General features: G+C 45.0%; 1 protein-coding gene across 1 annotated transcript; it reads left to right on the forward strand.

Annotated features, from left to right (window-relative positions):
* Positions 1–3,439: 3,439 nt before the first annotated feature.
* Positions 3,440–7,959, forward strand: TNFSF14 (TNF superfamily member 14). The gene is made up of 4 exons (XM_059695252.1): positions 3,440–3,768; positions 5,257–5,293; positions 5,539–5,580; positions 6,783–7,959. The coding sequence occupies exons 1-4, from the start codon at positions 3,550–3,552 to the stop codon at positions 7,208–7,210; spliced, it is 726 nt and encodes a 241-aa protein (XP_059551235.1). The 5' UTR covers positions 3,440–3,549; the 3' UTR covers positions 7,211–7,959.
* The last annotated feature ends 10,064 nt before the right edge of the window (positions 7,960–18,023 follow it).

The raw sequence follows: 18,023 nt of genomic DNA on the forward strand, positions 1-18,023 counted from the left end.
CAGATATTTACATTATGATTCATAACAGTAGCAAAATTACAGTTATGAAGTAGCAATGAAAATAATTTTATGGTTGGGGGTCACCACAACATGAGGAATTGTATTAAAGAGTCGCGGCATTAGGAAGGTTGAGAACCACTGCTCTGTGGCCTTAAGAAGCAACCAAGACCTTTATAAGACTTGCAGCTAGACCTGCATTGCCGGTCCCTGGGAAATGGACAAAGGTCCCGTATACCCAAGTCTATGTATCTCAGGGATGATCCTAAGTTATATACTACCTGTAAACTAGATCTCTCTGTAATTGCTACGGGGCCTGAAGAAAACTACCCAACTACCCAGATGAAAAGGAAGCATTCTAAAAATGGGGAAATGCTTTTTAAAAAATATTTTTATTGATATTAGAGAGCAGGAGGAGGAGGGGGGGTGAAGGAGAAGGAGAAGAAGGAGAAGAAAGAGGAGAAGGAGAAGGAAAAGGAGAAGAAGAAGAAGAAGAAGAAGAAGAAGAAGAAGAAGAAGAAGAAGAAGAAGAAGAAGAAGAAGGAGAAGGAGAAGGAGAAGGAGAAGGAGAAGGAGAAGGAGAAGGAGAAGGAGAAGGAGAAGGAGAAGGAGAAGGAGAAGGAGAAGGAGAAGGAGAAGGAGAAGGAGAAGGAGAAGGAGAAGGAGAAGGAGAAGGAGAAGGAGAAGGAGAAGGAGAAGGAGAAGGAGAAGGAGAAGGAGAAGGAGAAGAAGAAGAAGAAGCTATAAATCAGGAGGTCACAATTCAATTTCCAGTTAGAGCACATGCCCGGGGTGCAGGCTCGATCCCCAGTGAGGGTGTGCGTGAGGCAGCCAACTGGTGATTCTCTCTCATCATTGATGTTTCTGTCTCTCTCTCCCTCTCCCTTCCTCTCTGAAATCAATAAAAAAATATTTTTTATAAAAGAAAAAAATCACTCTCCTTGATTTACAAAAGAAATCTTTACAGGGCCAGCAGTGTGGTTCCAGAAACAATTCAAAGCCCACCAAATCTTAGTTGGGCCATCTTTTAAAATGCAAGTTTCTGGGAGGTAATCCTGATTGAAAGGAAAAAAAAACACCTTAGCCATTTGAGTGGATCTAATTAATGTATTTCAGATGTTAAACATTAATTGCTAGACAAGTCTTAATTTAACCTACTTTTGGTGTTTTATTACCAAAAAAGGCTAGAAAATAGATTTGAAGTTTTTAATAAATATCTTACATTTGATGAGAAATATGTCTCTTAAAAGTTTGAGTGTGGCCCTAGCTGGTTTGGCTCAGTGGATAGAGTGTCGTCCTGCATACCAAAAGGTCCCAGGTTCTATTCTGGTCAGGGGCACATGTCTGGGTTATGGGCTTGGCCCCCAGTTGGGGGTGTGCAGAGGCAGCTAATCAATGGTTCTCTCTCATCATTCTCTCTCTCCCTCTCCCTTTCTCTCTGAATTCAATAAAAATATACTTTAAAAAAAATTTTGAGTGTGTTTGCCAATGAAGGAGTCCAATATGAAATACATTTGCTAATCTAAAGAATGCCAATTGCTTGCTTTTTAGTAATTACTAAAAATTAAGTTTCCTAAGAGTTAAAAATTCAAATTAAATTAGAAAGAAATTGTATGGTTTAATGATAGAAGGTATAAAGTATGGAGATATTTTTTGAAGGAAAATGAAGAAAGTTAGTTGTTCTAAAGTTGGTTATTTCTGAATGGGTAAGAAGGTTTGTGAAAGTTGTAGAAGGTTTGTGAAGAGAAATCTTGAACACAAATTATATAAGTAAGCTGAATGATGAACTTAATTATATAAATGAATTTAAAGATCAAAAGAAAACTAATACAGATTTAAAGTTTTATTCTTTTCTACTTTGTTAAAAGTACAAGGATGTTCCTCTTGCTTTCTAGATATAAGAAAACTTAATTTTTAAAGCAATTTGGCAAATTATATATTTTTCTCCCTACCTAATCCCTCCAGAATTTGACAATTCTTATTGAGTGAGCCATGGTAATACATTTCTTTGCATGAATTCAATAAGACCAGTTTCCAATTGTAGTTTTATTAACCAAAACTTTGACTGGAATGTCATGTCTGAGAGAGATTGTTAGTCATGCAGTTCAGACCCCCTGACTTTCCTCCCTAAAGATAACATCTAGGCCTCAGTTGTGTTTCAGCTCCAGGCCCAGAAAAGCAGCAAAACCAGACAAGTGACGCTGTGGCTGCCTCAGGACCAGCTGCCATGACTAATGACCCCTGCACCACCAGTGGAGAGCACACCCCTGGAAGAGCACACCTGGAAAACTGATGGCTATTCTGCTAACCCTCCCCCTAGGGCCCTCCTGCCCTAAATGTCCCACAGGAGAAAGAGAAATGCCCTCAACACAAAGGACCCAGGGTGCACTCTCCTTCTGGGCAACAGGTCCGGGCCTTCGCCTCCTCCTCTCCGTCCCTCACAGGCATGCACCCTAGGGCGCGCTAAGCTCATCCCCGTTTCACTGTCCTGAGTGTGCTTTTGCTGCAGTCAATAAATTCTTGCTTGCTTTGCCGTATTTGCCTCTTGGCTAAAATCTTCCCTTCAAGAAGACAAGAACCGAGGTCTCATCGTTGTCTAGCCAGTAACAGGAGCAGTGGCGATGGAAACAGGTGGCTGAATCTGAGACCTGGTTGGAGGTTGCATTGTCAGGGCTCGCTGAAAGGCGGGATGTGGGGGACAAGATAAAGGGAGGGTCCAGAATGACTCTGAGCTTATTTAACTGCATGGACAGTGGTTCCACCCCATGACTTTGAGTTCCAATTAAAACTTAAAATGCACACATAAATACACACATGCAGACACCATGTGTGCACACACACATGTAAACACATGCAAACACCCATATGTGTGGACATGCACATGCATGTGTGCTTCCACCTGCTTCGTGCGCACTCATACATGTACATATACATACAGCATACGCATGCACACACTCGCACACAATATGCATGTACACTCAAGCATATGCACACCCATCTACATGTGCACACACAAAAACCACTCATGTATTTTCCATGACTCTTATCACAGTCTAAAATACTATATATTATTTTCTTATTTATTGGGCTCATTGTCTTTCTCACGGGACTATAATAAGAGCTCTGTAGGACCAGGGACTTTTGTCTGTCTTGTTCATGGCGGTGCCCCCACACCTGGAACAGTGACACATAGGAGATGCTCAATTAATATTTGGCAACCAAGTGAGTGAAGCAGCCAGAAGGGAAAGCTGGAACCTCTGTTCTCTGATCCCCACCTGAGTCACATCTTCAGCTGCCTCTTGGAAAGTATGAGTGACTGTATGAGTGAGAGTGAGATGGGGCCAGCGGGGGTGGGGCGACAGGAAGGAGAGGAGGGCAAGGGGGAAAGAGGAGGGGCCGAACCACAGCTCTAAAGGCAGCCCCAGGACCCACGAGTGCCTGTGTGCAGCGTGCGAAGCCCAGGAGCGTTGGGCAATTGTGGTTTTCCTCTCAGCCCGCAGGACCCAGCCGTGCGAGCCTAGCCCAGGCATCCGGGGCCTCATCCACACAGGCATGGAGGAGACAGTGGTGCAGCCCTCGGTGTTCGTGGTGGACGGACAGACGGACATCCCGTTCAGGAGGCTGGAGCGCAAGCCCCGGAGACAGGCCTGCAGTGCTGCCAGGCTGAGTCTGGCCCTCCTCCTGCTGCTGCTCATCACCGGGCTGGCCCTGCAGGGCTGGTTCCTGCTGCACCTGCACTGGCGCCTGGGACAAATGGTCACCTCATTGCCGGTGAGTGGGGACTGGGGGCCAGAGGTAGGCAGATCTCCTATGTCCCTGTGTGTCTCTCTGCGCATGGGTATGCAGGGCAGGGGACAGACTCAGAGCAGCCCAAGGCAAGTTCATTCATCTCCCTGAACCTCAATTTCTTTATCTGTGAAATGGGCATGAAAATAAGAGTGTCTACCTGAGATGGAATAAAATAGGTGCCCGTGGTGGCTGGCATAAAGCAAGTGTTCAACCCATGGAAACCATTCTTCCTTTTTTTAAAAAAAGTAAAATATAGCTGCCCTGGTCAGTGTGGCTCAGTTGGTTGAACATTGTCCCATGCACCGAAAGGTTGCTGGTCCAATTCCCAGTGAGGGGCACATGCCCAGGTTTCAGGTTCGATCTCCATGTTGTGGTGGATCGATGTTTCTCTCTCTCTCCCTCTCCCTTCCTCTCTCTCTACAATCAATAAATACATATTTTAAAAAATAAAATTAAGATATAACTGATATACAACATTGTGGAAGTTTAAAGTGTACAACATATTGATTTGATACATTTAGATTACAATAGGATTGCTAGTGTCGCGTTAGCTAGCATCTGTATGGTGTCACTTCATTATCATTTCTTTTAGTTTGGGAATAAGTCAGATCTAGTCTCTTAGCAAGTTTAATGTTTACAAAACAGTTTTGTTGTCTGTCGCCCCTGGAATCGACCTTCTGACTGGCATATTCTGTATTAGCCATTCCTGGTCACTATTATTGGGATTGCCACTAATCCACTTTGTCCACATCTCTGAGAATCTCTCTGCATCCATTTCCAGTTGGTCGTGGGTGTGACTGTCTGTCTGCTGGCCATGCCTGTAGGTCTGTGTGTCCTATGTCATGCCCAGGTGGTTAAGACCTTGTGTACTGTGTCTCCAGGTCATTTCTCTTTGTGTCTGGATCTGGTGGCCACATGTGCATGTCCATGTGGACTGTGCTGCTTTCCTGTGTACATATACACACCCACATGTCCACACACTTGCCAGTCCACAGCCCATGGGTTGATGTTGTCTTTGTTTCTGGGTCCCTGTGTGTCACAGACCCACCTGGATCCACAAACCAGGCATCCATGTGTCTGCATCCACATGTGTCTTGTCAGTGACACCTAAGTGTCCAGTGTCATGTGCCCATATCCACATGTTGGCATTTATGTCCCCATGTCTATGTATCTTGAACATTATTTATTGAATAAACACTTGTAGCATGTTTACTGCGTGCCAGGGGCTGTGATACACTGTATACATGCGAATTCACTGAATCCTTGGCAGGCACTCTTCATATGTCCATGTACAGAGAGGAAAACTGAGGCACCATGTAGTTATGAGGTTACTGTGGGGTGTGTGCATGTGGCCCTGGGTGTGTACTAGTATCTGAGGGTGATGCTGGACCCATGATCTGCATGTGAGTCTGAGTGATGCCAGGGCAGGGGCCCCACAGGTCCTCACTATGGGCTCCTCTGCATTTTCAGGAAAGAGATACAGGATCCTGGGAGCAGCTGACACCAGGTGAGTCAGGGTCCTGATCTCCAGGGAGGGGTATCGGACAGTTCCCACGCTGCCCCCAACCCCATTGCCCAATAGGATTTGCACAAGGGACAGAAAGTCCCACAGGTGCCCCTCCCCCAATCCTGAGAAGCAGAAGTTTGTGTCACTCTGGGAAGGGTGGGGTTGACACCAGGAAGTGGACTTGATGACCTGTAGGAGGCTGGCCCTTACCTGCCTTCACCTCTGACCTCTGACTCTCTTTCCAGAGCCAAGGTTCCACAAGGCCAACCCAGCAGCACATCTGACAGGTGAGGGGGACCCCGGGTCCTGGCAAGGGGTGAGGATCGGGGTGTCCTGGGGAGACCAGACAGACACACACATGTCAGAGTGTTCATTCATTCATTCACTCACTCACTCAATATTTATTCACAGAGTTGTCCAGAGCACAGGCGCTGCCTGGGTCCATGTATTTCTAATTTTATTCATTGAATAAACAGGGCTAACTACACGTCATGCACCATAAAACACTTTATACATATTAATTCATTAACTCCTAAGCAGCTGCTCTCCATACCTCCATTTTATTGAGACAGAAACTGAGACACACAGGTTTTAAGGCTGCCAGGCCAGGGTGGGTTCTGCCTCCATTCCTCAATTCTGCCAATACAAGGTGTTTTCTTGTGTGTGTGTGTTTTTTATTGTTGTTTTTAATACTTTTTTTTATTGATTTCAGAGAGGAAGGGAGAGGGAGAGATAGAAACATCAATGATGAGAGAGAATCATTGATCAGCTGCCTCCTGCATGCCCCATACTGGGGATCGAGCCCACAACCCCGGCATGTGCCCTGACTGGGAATCAAACCATGACCTCCTGGTTCATAGGTAGATGCTCAATCACTGAGCGACGTTGGCTAGGCCGCTACAGGGTTTTTGTGTGTGGTGTTTTTATTTTATTTATTTATTTATTTTTGTAATCCTCACCAGAGGATATTTTTTTCCATTGATTTTTAGAGAATGGAAGGAAGGGAGGAAGAGGGAGACAGAGGACAGAAGGGAGAGAGAGAGAGAGATAACAATTGGTTGCCTCCCGCATGAGCCCAGACTGACTGGGTCCAGGGATCCAAACTGCAATCCAGGTACCTGCCCTTGACTGGGAATCGAACCCATGGCCCTTCAGTGCTTGGGGTGGATGCTGTAACCACTGAGAACACTGGCCAGGGCAACCACTACCGTTTTGGTGCTTTTCTCAAGTTACTTAATTGCCCCATACCTCAGCTTTCCTGCCTATAAGAGGGCAACAAGACAAGTTAAGATGTATAAGAAGCAAGTGATTTCACTTCTCTGTGACTCAGTTTCCCAACCTGCCAGAGAGGACGAAGTGAATTCATACATAGAAAGTTCTCCAACAGCCTAGGACAGAGGCGGAGGCTCAGAGAGGGGCGGTGATGGGCCTAAGTCGCACAGCAAGTTTGGGGCATGTGCTGAGCAGTCTCCTTCATCTCCCTCCCCAGGGGCCAACTTCAGCTTGGCCAGCAAAGGGGGCCCGCTGCTATGGGAGTCGAAGCTGGGCCTGGCCTTCTTAAGGAACCTCCGCTACCAAGACGGCGCCCTGGTGATTGTCCAAGCCGGCTACTATTACATCTACTCCAAGGTGCAGCTAGGGGGTGTGGGCTGTCCGCAGGAGCTGGCCAAAGGCCTGCCCATCACCCACGGCCTCTACAAGCGCACGCCTCGCTATCCCGAGGAGCTGGAGCTGTTGGTCAGCAGGCAGTCACCCTGTAAGCAAGGGACCGGCTCCCGCATCTGGTGGGACAGCAGCTTCCTGGGCGGCGTGGTGCACCTGGACGCGGGGGAGGAGGTGGTCGTCCGGGTGCTGGAGGAGCGCCTGATCCGGCTTCGGGATGGCACACGGTCCTACTTCGGGGCCTTCATGGTGTGAAGAACCCAGCAGTGTCCGATTGACTGGGGGTCTGACCAGAGAGGCGCCTCAGGAGACAGAAAATCCAGCAAGCGGAGACCTTGGAGGGCATCCCAGGGACCCCAGAACTCAGCACTTGGGGAATCGGCAGGCACCACAAGGGGCCAAAAACCCAGCCACCCCTAGAGGTTGGAGACATTGCCTGATAACCACGTGTGACACAACACAAGTTATCAACACAACCCCAGACACCCACGCAGGCTGTACAGTCACACACATGATCATCACATCAGACTTCCACATGCCATGTCATAGTCAGACTCATCACACACACACACACACACACACACACACACACACACACAGCCTGAAGTTCCTCTCAGCCAAGACGAACACATCCTTGGGTGAGGACCAGACATTGTCTGTAACCCTGGGCACCTGACTGCTGGTCTTGGAATAAATGGCAAATGTTGCACCTTGGTCAACCTCGTCTTAAGGCAAGAGTGGTTTGTAGAGACAGAGGAGTCGATGAATGACTCACAGACGTCACTTTATGGATAAGAAACCTGAACCCAGCTGGCTCAGCTCCAAGCAGGAAGCTTGGGGGGAAGCAGAGACCGCATGCCTGGGTCTGCCTTGCCCTCAAATCCACGACTCCTGCGGACGTGAGGACTACCTCCCACCCAGCACCTTATTGCAGGCATCGGCACAGAGTGGCATACTCTCGGCATCCTGGAAGCTTGGAGTGACTGGGAGCTCAGGAAGAGGGGGCCGGGGGGGGGGGGGTGATGGCGGGGAGAAGAAGTGACATATGCATACAGATGGTCTGTGCAAATGAATGTATACTTTGTTGTGATTGGAGGGAAGTCTTATTTCCAAGGACCTAGGATGAGGGCTGTGATCAGAGATGAATAAATTATTATTGTTACTGTCATTGTTGCCTGGTTACAGGGGTGAAGAAAACAGGCTTTGCCATCTGATAATCCTGGGGTCCCATTTCACCCCACCACTTCCTGGCTGTGTGTCTTTGAGCAAGTCCTATCACCTCTCAATGCCTCGGTTTTCTCTTCTGCAAAAGGCGATCACAGCAGTCCTTGCCTCCTGGGTCTCTTGTAAAGATGAAACCAGATCAGGCTGGAAGAAGCCATTTGGTGTGGTGCCTGGCACACAGTCAGAGCTCCATAAGTGGGTGAGTGCCTTACGTGAGTTACAAATACGAAGAGCATTTCTCAGGCACTTTCCCTATGCCCAACATCACCTGTCACATACCTGGGCACAAGCAATTGCTGTCTCCATGTTCCTGATGGAGAGTCAGAGGCAGGGATGCTGCCCCCACCGCCACCCCCACCCCTATTAAGGACGCGGGGCTTCATGCCTCTCTGCCCTTGCTGGGCTGGTGGAAGGTGGGACAGCCCCAAAGGCCAGGCCCCAGCCCCCGCTGGAGTTTCCTTTACTCCTCATCACGGTCTTTCTGTTTCCGTGGCTTTGGTGAGGAGACCAAGGTGTGGGGCCAATGTATGTATTTATCTCAGCCACCGACTTCCGCTTGGGGATGGAACTCTCACTAAGTTTAACCTCCAAAGACCATTCCTGGGAGGGGCCTCCCAGCCTTGAGGTGAAGGAGAAGAAGAGAAAGGGTGGGTAAGGAGGATGGGTAAGAGTGGGAGGGATATGGAAAAAGAGGGAGGGGAGGGGAGAATGGAGGGGAAGGAGAAGGGAAAGTCTGAGAGAGCCCTGCGGGTGCACAGACTACTGCAGCAGGACACCTAGACCGGTTTCAGATAATGTGTGGGGGCAGGAAGTCCCTAGCTCAAGCCACTAACCTACTTTTCAGTAGAAGTTGATCTACATGATTTCCGCTTTTACCCCCTGGGCTCTGGTCTTTACGGATTTCACCCTCTCCTCCACCCCCAATAAACTCTTCCTCAAGGCCTCTCAGGCACTGGGCAGGAAACCCTCCCCCCCCCCCCCCCCTTGTCAAGATTTAGAGGTGGTAGAAGTGAAAATAATGATGATAAAATCACTTAATTTCCTAGTATGAGGCTGTGCCCCTCCTGCTCTACGTCACTGCGGTCAAACACTGAGATGCCTCCTCTTTGAGAAACAGAATGGTTCTTAGGCCAGAGCCAGACCGCCTGCGTTCAAAGCCCCACTCTGACCCTTCTGGGCGTGTGATCTTGAAATGCATCTATTCTTGGCTTCTCTGGGCCTCAGTTTCCTCGTTTGTAAAACAGGATGCACAGTGGCCTCTATGTTTGTTACTCTGATTATTGTGAGATGAAATGACTTGAATTTTTTAGCATTTTTCCAGAGCTTGGCCCTCAGGGAGCTCTTTAATCCTTGGTAAATTGAGGATTTTGTAAGCATGCTTGTAATCACACACACATTTACATTTGAATTCTTTTCAGCTGTTATGTCAAGTGACCTTTCATCCATAGGCCACATGTAGCCACTGAGCGTGTTTTTAAAATGGGAATTGGTAGCCAATATTTAAACATTATGAAACTTGGCAAGTGGACAAATACAGATTCCTGGATTTACTTGGAAAGTTGGAACCTGTGACAACAACCCAGGTTGGGGCGGGTGGTGGCTGTCCCCTTTGGAGCAGGCATGAACTCACCAGCTCACCACAGTCTCCACCACTCCCAGTTGTCTCTCACACGGAGGCTGAATGTCAGTTGCCTTTCCTCAGTAGGGTGTGAGGTTGTTTTTTCTTATTATTTTAAAAAAATATTTATTGATTTTTTTTTTTTTTTTTTTAGAGAGAGAGAGAAAGAAACATCAATGTGAGAACAAGTCATGGACTGGCTGCCTCCTGCATGCCCCTTGCTGGGGATCAAGCCTGCAACCTGGGCACATGCCCTGGCCGGGAATCGAACTGGCAACCTTTCCGTGCAGTGAATGATGCCCAACCAACTGAGCAACACTCGCCAGCCAGGGTGCAGTTGTTTTCTTAAAGTAATAATGATCATTAATTACAGGTCATGCTTCTGACGTTCTCAATGGGTGCCAGACACTGTGCTAAGTGCATTAATTCACAGTAACTCATTTCATTCTCACAATCACCCTGTTATGATGCCCATTTTATGGATGGCGAAGTCCAGACACAAAGAGATTAAAAAAGATGAGACTTAGAGGTGAGAAAATAGGTGGCAACCTGAGATGACCATGAGTTTCAAGAAAATATGAGTGTATAGTTGTATTGGTTTCCTATTGCTGTTGTCCCACCAACTTAGTAACTTAAAGCAATACAAATTTATTACCTTACAGTTCTGGAAGTCAGAAGTCAGACGTGAGTATATAGGACTGAAATCGAGATGTTGGCAGGAAAAATTTATCCCCCAAATCCTTTTTCTGGATCTGATTCTGTGGGAGCCCAATGGACATATGTATAGGACACATGAGTCTCAACACACCAGGAATGCAAATAATTTAACTTTCTTTTTGTTCTTAATACAATTTAATTTATGCAAAGATCCCTTTGCACCAGAGTGCTGGGAAGTGGCTAGCAGTCAACTGGGAACTGCCCCTTCCCACATGTTCCTTTTCCAAGACTGTCAAAATTCCAGGGAGCTCAGGAAATGCCAAGGCATTCAGGGTGAAGGAAGGGTCAATCTGATTGCTGACCTATACATCCACACATGTGCCCAGCATCAACCTGCTTCTTTTTTTTTAAATGTATATATATATATATATATATTGATTTCAGAGAGGAAGGGAGAGGGAGAGATAGAAACGTCAATGATGAGAGAGAATCATTGATCAGCTGCCTCCTGTGCGCCCTCTACTGGGATGGAGCCCACAACCCAGGCATGTGCCCTTGACCTGGGACTCTTCAGTCCTCATGGCCAACTCTCTGTGCACTGAGCCAAACCAGCTAGGACTCAACCTGCTTCTGATCCTTCAGCCCTCCACTTGGAACTTGTGGCCTGTCAAGAAGGGTGCAGTCTGTGCTCCTCCTTATACTTGGTGATAAGGTTGATTTGGGACCAGGAAACTCTGAAGCAGCCTGTGGCTTCAACTGCCTAGAGACACCATTGAGTCATTTCCTTTTGGGGGACCTGCAGCACTCTGGGCTCTGCAGTGGGGTCCCTCCTAGCACTTCTCTGGGGAACTTTCCATGTTTCCAGCTCTCTCTTTTTTTTTCTTTTGCTTTTTTTCTTTTTCTTTTTTTTTCTTTTTTCAAAAAGCAGGGCACAGGAACTTCCTCTCTGTTATGGGTGCTGGACTGTGCCCCCCTAAAATTTATATGTTGAAACTCTAAGCCCCAAAATCTCCTAATGTGACTGTATTTGGAAATAGTGCCTTTAAAGGGCAAATTAAGATAAAATGAGGTCATTAGAGTTGGCCCTAATCCAATATGACTGATGTCCTTATAAAAAGAGATTAGGTCACACACACAGAGGGAAGGCCATGCAAAGACTCAGGGAGAAGGTGGCCACCCACAAGCCAAGGCTTCAGAAGGAACCAGCCCTGCCCACACTTTGTTCTCAGACTTCCAGCCTCCAGCACTGTGAGAGACTAATCTCTGTTGTGTAAGCCCTCTAGTTTGTGGTACTTTACTATGGCAGCCCTAGCAAACTAATATAAGACTTCTCTTCTTTCCACACGTCCCAGGCCATCTTGTTCTTGACTGAGAGGGTGCGGGGGCGGGGGGGGGGGCATTGGAAGTGGGATCTTTATAAGCGAAAGAGAGAGGCAGAGGCTGAGAAGTTGTGCAGTGGAAGCAGAGGTTGGAGTGATGGATGCAGTTGCCGGGGGAGGGGGATCCACAGGCCAGGAATGCAGGTGGCCTCTGGAAGTTGGAAAAGGCAAGAAAATAGACCCATCCCTAGAACTTCCAGAAAGAATACAGCCCTGCTGACACCTTGATTTTAGCCCAACAAAACTGATTTGGACTCTGACCTCTAGGACTGGAAGATAACCAATTTGTGTTGTTTCAAGCTTCTAAGTTTGCAGTAACTTGTTACAGGAGCATTGACTCTGTTGGTCAAATTGGAGGGTATGGCTATCTTTATAACACTGAATCTTCTAGTCAATGAACATGGTATGATTCTCCTTTTAATATGCCTCAATAATGTTTTATAACTTTCTTCACAAATAATTTGAACCATTTTTAGATTTATTTCTCAGTGTTTCACATTTATTGGTGCTGTTATAAATGGCATCTTTTTAAAATTATATTTTCTAACATCTGTTGCTAGTATATACAATGCAATAGATGTTTGTAGTCATCACAATGACATTGGAAAATGTCCCTAAGTGGACATTCTTCTCTTGTTTCTGATCTTTAAGTGAATGCTTTTAATGTTTCACCATTTAGATGAATCTGTGATAAGATTTTTAGGTAGTCTTTATCAGATTAAGGAAGTCCCCTAATTTGCTAAGAGATTTTTTCAAATAATGAATGTGTTGTATGTTATTAAATAGTTTCTCTGGATCTCTTAAGAATATCGCACAATCCCAACCCCCTTAGACTGATAATGTGGTGAATTATGTTCCTCAATATTCTAATGTTAATTCAGCCTTTATTTCTGGAGTAAATCCAACATGATCATGATGTATTTTTTAATACATTACCATATTTAATTTGCTGATGTTTGCATTTGTGATTTGGAGGGAGATTTTTCTGACTCGTAGTCTCTATTTCAGTGTTGGGTATTTGGGTATTAAGGCAGTGCTGGCTTCATGAAAGGAACTGGGTGTGGGTACTGTTATCTGTGTTCAGGAACAGTTTGTATATGGTTAGCAGGTATTTAGCAGAATTCATTGGTAAACACATCTGGATCTGGTGTCTTATTTGTGGGAAGGGTTTTTTTGTGGAGGAAGGTTTTAAACTTATTATTCAACTAGAGGCCCAGTGCACAAAAATTTGTGCACTTGGGGGGGGGGTCTCTCAGCCCGGCCTATGCCCTCTTGTAGTCTGGGACCCCTTGGAGGATGTCCACCTGCTGGGTTAGGCCTGCTCCCTGGGGGATCGGGCCCAAACTGGCAGTCAGACAACCCTCTGGCAGCCTGGCAGCCCTTGGGGGATGCCCACTTGCCAGTGGGGAGCAGGTCTAAGCTGCAGTTGGACATCCTTAGTGCTGCTGAGGAGGCGGGAGAGGCTCCCACCACCACCACTGTACTGGTAGCCGTCAGCCTGGCTTATGGCTGAGCAGAGCTCCCCCTGTGAGAGCACACTGACCACCAGGGAGCAGCTCCTGCATTAAGCGTCTGCCCCTGGTGGTCAGTGTGTGTCATAGTGACCAGTCATTCCCAGTCGTTCTGCTGTTAGGGTTAGTTTGCATATTACCCTTTTATTATATAGGATTTCCTTAATGAGTTTTAAATTGTTCAGACTGTGTTATTTTCTTGATTTGGCTTTTTAAACTACATTTTTTTTCTAGAAGTTTGAATATTTTAACTACATTTTCACAATTACAGGTGAATAGATGCTACATTGGCAAATAAAATCATTCTTTTTAAAAATATGTTTTTATTTATCTTAGAGAGAGAGGAAGGTAGAGGAAGGTAGAGGGAGAAAGAGATAGAAATGTTGATAGGCTACCTCCTGCATGCCCCCACTGGAGATTGAGCCTCAATTGGGCATGTGCCCAGACCAGGAATCAAACCTGTGACCTATTGGTGCATGGGTCAACATTCAACCGCTGAGCCACATCGGCCTGGAAAAACCATTCTTTATGTATTGTTATTTCAACCTTTGCAGGCTCCATAATTATGTCACCCTTTTTATCATTAATATTTCTAATTTTCACCCTCTCTTTATTTTTCCTTTATCAATGTCACTAGAATTTTATATTTTTTCTTCTTTTCAAGAAAACTTGCCCTTCTTATTATGTACTTGTTTTCTAAATTTTCTGTCCTTATATTGACTATTCCCTTCCTTATATTTTCTATATATGGCTTTATTCTGTTACTAGAGGCCCAGTGCACAAAAATTTGTGCACTCGGGGATAGGGGGTCCCTCAGCCCGGCCTGTGCCCTTTCGCAGTCTGGGACCCCTCGGGGGTGACCATTTGCTGGCTTAGGCCTGCTCCCAGGGGATTGGGCCTAAGATGGCAATCAGACATCCCTCTGGCAGCCCGGCAGCCCTCGGGGGATGTCCACTTGCCAGTGGGGAGCAGACCTAAGCTGCAGTCAGACATCCTTAGCGCTGCTGAGGAGGCAGGAGAGGCTCCCACCACCACTGCTGTACTGGCAGCCATCAGCCTGGCTTGTGGCTGAGCAGAGCTCCCCCCTGTGAGAGCACACTGGCCACCAGAGGGCAGCTCCTGCATTGAGCATCTGCCTGCTGGTGGTCAATGTGTGCCATAGTGACCAGTCATTCCCAGTCTTTCTGCTGTTAGGGTCAGTTTGCATATTACCCTTTTACTATATAGGATTGGGGCCTGGTGCATGGGAGGAGGCCGGCTGGTTTGCTCTGAAGGGTGTCCAGGATCAGGGTGGGGGTCCCGCTTGGGTGCCTGGCCAGCCTGGGTGAGGGGCTGAGGGCTGTTTTCAGGCTGGCAGGTGACTGAAGCTCCCAGCCTCTTTTTTTTTCTTTTTTTTCTTTCTGGGATTTATTTACCTTCTATAGCTGTCACCGGAGCTGAGAGTCAGCTCCAGCTCTGAGGCCATGGCTGGCTGAAAGAAGGTATCTGGAGTTTGTTTAGCTTCCATAATTGCAACATTGTTGCATCTGGAGCTCAGAGCTGGGCTGAGGCAGGCGGGGAACCTTGGCTTCCTCCATCACTGGAGCAAGCAAGCCACCTGCTCGCTTCAGCTGCGTGGCTGCCAGCCGCCATCTTTGTTGGCAGTTAATTTGTATATCCTGCTGATTTGCCAATGGGAAGGGTAGCGAAGTTATGGTTAAAATTACCATGTTTCTCTATTATTAGATAGGATTCTTTTTGACTACTCAGAATTCAATACCTGGCTCATTGATTTTCATTTAAGGCTATAAATTTCCCTCTAGGTATTACTCTAATTACACATGAGAAGTTTGGCATGTAATGATATTTAGTTCTAGAGATTAAAACATTGTATTCCTGTGTTCTGCTTTGCTAATGAATTTTATCTGCCTTTTTCCTTTTCCATGGTATAAATCTTGAGCTTCTCATGCTTGTTTATTACCTCTTGGTGCCAATGAACAAAATGGCCACACATCCTTAAAAACTACAAGGTTTCCTAATGACTAGTTAAAATAAAATAGAGGAAAGGAAAGAAGGAGAAAGAAAGAAAGAAAGAAAGAAAGAAAGAAAGAAAGAAAGAAAGAAAGAAAGAAAGAAAGAAAGAAAGAAAGAAGAGAAAGAGAGAAAGAAAGAAAGAAAGAAAGAAAGAAAGAAAGAAAGAAAGAAAGAAAGAGAAAGAGAGAAAGAAAGAAAGAAAGAAAGAAAGAAAGAAAGAAAGAAAGAAAGAAAGAAAGAGAGAGAGAGAGAGAGAGCAAAGAAAGAAAGAAAGAAAGAAAGAAAGAAAGAAAGAAAGAAAGAAAGAAAGAAAGAAAGAAAGAAAGAAAGGATTTTCCAACAATTTTTAATATTAATTTTTTTAAATGTTGACAGTATTACAAATGTCCCACACACACACACTTTGCCCTCTTCCACTCAGACCCCACCTTAGCCCAGGCCTTCATCACATTATTGTCTGTGTCCATGGGTTATGCGCATATGCATATATGTTCTTTGATTAATCTCTTCCCATTTTCCCCATCTCCACCCCCTCCCCTCTTGCATCTGTCAGTGCATTTATGTTGGGTATATATCTAGGGGTACATTTGCCTATGTTCAATCTTCAAGAAGAAGGACAAAATAGAGTTACTCTTGCACTGGCTGTTGTTGCTCAATGGTTAGAATGTCAATCTACACATTGAAGGGTCGCAGGTTTGATTCCCAGTCAAGGGCATGTACCTGGGTTGCAGGGACGATCCCTGGCTCTGGTCAGGAAGCATCCAGAAAGTGACCAATTCATGTGTCTCTCACATCGGTTTCCCTCTCTCTCTCTGCCCCTCCCACTTGCTCCCTCCCTTCCACTCTCTCTAAAAATCAGTGGAAAAATATCCACAGGTGATGACTAACAAAAAAATAAAATAAAAAAATACATAGTAATTCTTCGAGATATGAAGACCTGTTATATACAGTAATTTAGAAAGTGTGGTATTAGAATGTAAATGCACAAATGAAAGGTAAGAGAATATTTATTTATGTTATGGTAAGCAAATATTTTAACATAAAAATACTAAATATAAAGAAAAATATCATTAAATAGTATTATTAAATTAAATATCGATAGACAACGTTAAAATTAAGATCTGTTTTTCAAAAGGCACCAGTGAATGAAAAAGTAATCCACAGGGTGAGAGGAGATATCTTGCAAAAATATAATTGACAAAGGGCTCACTTCCAGACTATATAAAGAATTTCTATAGCCTGGCTGGAATGGCTCAGTGGTTGAGCATCGAGCTTCCTCCCTGGTCACGATTCGATTCCTGCTCAGGGCACATGCCCAGGTTTTGGGCTCAATCCCCAGTGTGGGGGTGGGGGGTGCAGGATGCAGACTATCAATGACTCTCTCTCATCATTAATGTTTCTATCTCCTTCTCCTTTTCCCTTCCTCTCAGAAATCAATAAAAATTTATTTTTAAAAAAGAATTTCTATAAATCAAAAAGGAAAAGATGCAAAACAATACTTTACATAAAATAATATGCAAACAACAAACATGAAAGCGTTCTCAGCCATACTAACCATCAAGAAAATGCAATGAAAGTCACATGGGGATCTCATCATAGAACAACTAAAATTTAAGACCGACAACACTAAGTTGCTATAATAGAGCAACAGAAATTCTCACATTTGACTTGTGGAGATGAGATCATGACAACTGCTTTGGAAACTGGTAGTATCTAATAAAGAGAGGGAGGGAGGGAGACAGCGAGAGAGAAAGATGGGCGGGGAGGGGGCAGAGAAAGAGAAAACTCAAATTACCAAAATCAGAAATGAAAATGAGGACATTATTACTGATTTTCTAAAAATAAAAATGGGGCCGAAACCGGTTTGGCTCGGTGGACGGAGCGTCAGCCTGCGGACTGAAAGGTCCCAGGTTCGATTCCGGTCAAGGGCATGTACCTTGGTTGCGGGCACATCCCCAGTAGGAGGTCTGCAGGAGGCAGCTGATCGATGTTTCTCTCTCATCAATGTTTCTAACTCTCTATCCCTCTCCCCTCCTCTCTGTAAAAAATCAATAAAATATATTTTTTTTAAAAAAAGAAAATTTAAAAAATAATAATAAAAAATAAATTAATTAATTAATTAAAATTAAAAATAAAATAAAATAAAAATAAAAATGGAGCTCTAACCAGTTTGGCTCAGTGGATAGAGTGGCAGCCTGCGGATTCAAGGGTCCCAGGTTCAATTCTGGTTAAGGGCATGTACCTTGGTTGCAGGCATATCCCCAGTAGAGGATGTTCAGGAGGCAGCTGATCGATGTTTCTCTCTCATTGATATTTCTAAACTCTCTATCCCTCTCCCTTCCTCTCTGTAAAAAATCAATAAAATAAATTTTAAAAATAAAAATGGATTACAAGAGAATACTATTAAAAGTTCTATGCCAACAAATTAGATAATATAGATAAAAGGACAGATTCTTAAAAATACAAGATCTACTAAAACTGATTCAAGACAAAATAAAAAATTTGAATAGACTTATAATAAGGAAGAAGAGTAAAGCACTAATCAAAAACCTCCCAAGAAAGAAAAGCCCAGGATGGATGGCTTCTATGGTGATTTCTACCAAAGATTTAATGAAGAATTAACACCAATCTCTCTCAAACTCTTCCCCCCCCCCCAAAAAAAAAAG

Source organism: Myotis daubentonii, chromosome 5, assembly GCF_963259705.1.
Source record: "Myotis daubentonii chromosome 5, mMyoDau2.1, whole genome shotgun sequence".
NCBI lineage: Eukaryota > Metazoa > Chordata > Mammalia > Chiroptera > Vespertilionidae > Myotis > Myotis daubentonii.

Bases quoted from the DNA above. Each gene is read 5' to 3' on its own strand.
- TNFSF14 (XM_059695252.1), top strand. From the start codon at position 3,550: ATGGAGGAGACAGTGGTGCAGCCCTCGGTGTTCGTGGTGGACGGACAG. The intron at 3,769-5,256 runs GTGAGTGGGGAC...CTGCATTTTCAG, and splicing joins AAATGGTCACCTCATTGCCG to GAAAGAGATACAGGATCCTG. The intron at 5,581-6,782 runs GTGAGGGGGACC...CTCCCTCCCCAG, and splicing joins CCCAGCAGCACATCTGACAG to GGGCCAACTTCAGCTTGGCC.